At 64.6% G+C, this 3,956-nt stretch overlaps 1 protein-coding gene across 1 annotated transcript in view; it reads right to left on the reverse strand.

Annotated features, from left to right (window-relative positions):
• CSPG4 (chondroitin sulfate proteoglycan 4) overlaps positions 1–2,958 on the reverse strand; it is a 42,262-nt gene extending 39,304 nt beyond the window's left edge. The window contains 1 exon segment of the mRNA XM_027768897.1: positions 2,780–2,958. Within this exon segment, the coding sequence (XP_027624698.1) occupies positions 2,780–2,867 (88 nt within the window). The 5' untranslated portion in view covers positions 2,868–2,958.
• Positions 2,959–3,956: the final 998 nt, after the last annotated feature.

The raw sequence follows: 3,956 nt of genomic DNA on the forward strand, positions 1-3,956 counted from the left end.
CGCCCCCTCCCCCAGCCATGCCCCCCCCCTTCCCCCAGAGCGCGCCTAGCCCTAGCCTGGGGTGAGGTAGGCGCGGTGCGTGTGGACAGGGGCAGCCGCCATTCTGCCCCATCAGGACTGTGTACTTGCATGCATCGCGTCCGCGTGCGCCTGGTGTGCAGTCAGGGCTGTGTCCAAGCCCCCCTCCCCTGCCCCCTTCCTGGGCAGCACGCCCAGTTCCCAGACGGAGCCTATACTTCCTCTGTGCGCCACACGCCGCTCCCCTCCTGCCCCCATCGCCAGCCCCCACCTGGTGCTGCTGCCCCACCCTGCCGGGCCCCCCAGGCAGGCGGCTACACTGAAAGGCCCTTCTTGTCCTGTCTGGGCAGGAGGACGCTGGGAGGGGGCTCTGTTGTGCTGGTTCTGGAACCGTTTTAGTCCTGTGAGCTGGGCCAAGGGCCCTGGCCCATGCTTTGCCCCGCCCTGCCCTGGGGGCCTGGGCAGCACACACACACATGGGCATACATGGCTTGGAGCACAGCTCAGAGTCCATCCATGACATCAGCGGTCCCAGGCCATCCCCAGAGCCAGCTGGAGCTACCCTGGTCCAATCCTGCTCCCTAACACCTTGCCCACCAGAGTCCTCGTCCAGGTCCCACAAACCCTCTGTGCCCAGCTCCCTCACCCCTGCCTTTCCAAGTCCATGAAGCCAGGTCAGGCAGGAGGTGCGGGCCACCGTCCCTGCATGCTCTGTGCCACCCAGAGCATCTGGGTCACTCACACCGTTTCCTCACTGGAATGCCTGCTCCTTTCTTCTGCCCTTCAAGCATCAGTTCCCCCCAGACTCCCCAAGGCTCTTACTCTGCACAGACCCCATAGGTCTGAGAAGGAGCGGGACACATTTTTCATTCACATAACACCATGGCCCAAGCTGGGCTCCCAAGCTGGTTGGGGGCTCCCTCAAGCAGGGCTGGGAGCTCTTCCAGGGAAGCTGGAGTTCCCTGCAGGTTTAGAGTGCTTTTCTTCCTCAATGAGGCCTCGATCTCCCTCTGCACAAAGATCTCCCTCTGCACAATCGGATACTGGCCTGGATGCTAAGATCCTGGCTGGGCCCAGGCCCTGCATGCTCTGCAGTGTGGAGTGCAGGAAGAGTCCGAGGTCTTTGGGGCTCGGGGTGTTCAGAAGGGTGGGAGGGGTGCCTTCCTCAGACAGGGCTGGCCCTATCGCAGAGACCAGGACAGGGAGCTGGCCAGGCAAGGTGACAGGATGTGTAGTCGGACAGGAGCTCTGCCGGGCGCGTGGGAGAGGATGCCAGGTCACCCCCTCACAGTGTAACAGTGCATGCACTTTGCTGCTCCTACCCTAAAACCTTCGCCGGCTCTCCGTTGCCAGCTGAGCACACGCTGTGGCTTCACTTTGCCATTTACGGTCCCTGTGCCCTGGCCCAAGGGCTCCCCCTGGCCTGTGCTGAAAATACACCTTCCAGCCCCTGTCGGCCTTCCAGTCTCTGCGGCCTCTGCTCATGCCCACCGCCCACCGCAGTGATGCCCCGGCCAAGCCCTTGCCGCCCTCCGAGCTGGGCTCTGTCCTGCCCCCGCTTGCCCAGACTCTCTTCCACAGTTTTCGTCTAGGTCTTTGCAGACACAACTATCAGTAGAGACTGCTGTTTGGGTTTTCACCAGCTCCTGCGCCTCGCGGATGAGTCCAAGTTCAGCCTGTGCGTTTCTGTGTACCCCTCAGGGCCCAGCAGATACAGGGGTCGCATGAGGAAGGTACTTGAGAACGGCTCTCAGTGAGGCCCAAGGGGGTGGGGGTGCCGCCATCTCTGCCTGGGCTGGGGGCTGGGCAGCTGACCTCTCCAGTCACCTCAGATGCCCCTTCCCATCTCTCCAGGGGCCCAGCCCATCACCCAGGTCTAGAGACCTGCCCCAGGGGAGGGAGGGTCCTCCTCTGACTCACTTTCCTCCTGGGTACCTCGTGATGCCCGGTTAGAGCTGGCTTCCCCATCCACCACCACGGGAGAAGGGTGTGGCCTGGGGCCTCTGCTCAGCGCTGCTGCTGGGGAAGGTGTGGGCCAAGGCACTGATTCACTGGGAGCACTGACGGACGGCCCCCGAGGCCACAGCTCCACGGCAGAACCAGACCTGCCTTCGTGAGGGCTGGGTGCGGTGTGTCAGGCTCCTGGCCCCGGGACACAGAGGGCGCCCTCCTAACCCCTAGCAGAAGGCACCCTGCCCTTCCATTCAGTCCCTGCTGGGTCAGGCTCACGGGAGGGACAGGGAGGCGTGGCAGGGGTGCCCAGAGAGATGTGGCCTTGCCGGGTGGGAGCAGGGAGCAGAGCAGGGGTGGAGGCCGACATATGGGGGGTCCAGGCAGGGTAGGGCAGGGGCTCCTGCCCCCTCACCACCCACCAGAGCAAGCACAGGGTGTCCTGGGGACAGGAGTCCATGGTCCCACCGCCACACACTGCCCCTCGGGCACCAAGGTGGTCGTCACAAGCCGGGATGGTGCCGGTGGCTCCCTGGGTGTGCTGGGCTCTGGGACGGGCAGGGCCACGCCCTAGGCAAGGCCGGGCCCCTGGCACCAGGCTGCACCACTTCTGCAAGTGGGGCCTCCATAACTCACATCCAGAACTTTCGCGAGAGCCGTTTGCGGAGGAACTCCTGAGAGCCCAGCCTGGGCTGGGAGAGGGACCGCCCCTTGACTCCCAGCCTGGGGACCACTTCTGGCCCTCCTGTCACGTTTCCCCTCCTCCCCTCCGGAGGAACTCAGGCTGGGTCAGGCTCAGCCCCTCACTCACCTGCAGATGCGAGTCTGGTCAACAGGGCGAGGGTCAAAGCCAGGGCCAGGCCGAGGGCTCGGGGCGGGGGCCGCGGGCCGGGGCGCATCGCGGCGGGCAGGCGGCAGGACGCAGGGCGCGCGGAGCGAGCGGGTTCCCAGTCCGAGTGCCCACACCGCAGTCCGCGCTGGGAGCGCTCGTCGCTGGCGCGCCGCGCTCCGGGGGCGGGGCCGGGCCGACCCGCGCGCTCCGGTTTCAGCCCCGGTTCCCTCGTCCGCCCCCACCCTCAATTTTCTTAAAGGGCCCGTGCTGGGCTGCTCCTCCCCGGAGCAGAGGAGGTCAGACCCTGGTCCCACCCTGAAGATTTGGGACAAAAGTTCAGGGGCTCGGACCTCCCGTCAAGCTCAGACCCCATGTGGGAGGCGCCGTGAGCGCCACCCCACTCTGCCCAGGCAGGGATTGAGGGGACCCCTTCCCCGCTCCCCCCTCATGCTTCAGGCTTGGGAGGAAGGACAGGCTGCTTTGGGGCGGCTATGAGACTCTGTTCCCGCAGAGAGGCACCAGCCCCGGTTCTGTGGGGCTCTGCCCACTGGCATGCCCACCTTGTCCTTCTTCCTGCAGGGGCTCAGTCACCCTGTCTCCCAAAGAGTGCCGTTGGCAGGACAGTTCTCACTCCATGGTACCAATGCTCCAAATACCCTAGGGGGAAACTGGCTTGAGCTGAGAGTGGTTCATCCATGCCCTGATAGGCCCCCAGCCTCCTGACCCCAGTCCTGGGCTGCCCTTGGCAGTCTGGGCCTGGATTTAGCAGCTACCTGCCAGATTCTGGCTGAGGCCCTTCTCCTGGTTCCCTCCCTCCTCGTCCCAAACCGGAGGAGAAAGGGCACCATTTATCCTGGAGCTTCCAGCCCCTGGAGGCTCGGGCTCTCTGCCTCAGTTCAGGTTCTCTATCCAGCCAACCGATGGAAGGGCACCCCAGCTCCCCCTTCCTCCAGCTAAGCCCGGCACACCTGCCCGCAGCCTGCTCCCAAACCACCCCGACTTGCAACTCCTCCCCTGACCTGTCTGTCACCCAGCTGAGCCCCATTGCATAGAGGAGCAGACTGAGGCTGAGGGAAGATAAGAGACTTGGGCAAGTCTACACAGCTGCAAGGAGGCTGAGCCAGGTCTTTGACCTGCAAGCCCAGTGCTTACTGCC

The sequence above is a fragment of the Tupaia chinensis genome, unplaced genomic scaffold (assembly GCF_000334495.1).
Source record: "Tupaia chinensis unplaced genomic scaffold, TupChi_1.0 Scaffold000078_1, whole genome shotgun sequence".
NCBI lineage: Eukaryota > Metazoa > Chordata > Mammalia > Scandentia > Tupaiidae > Tupaia > Tupaia belangeri.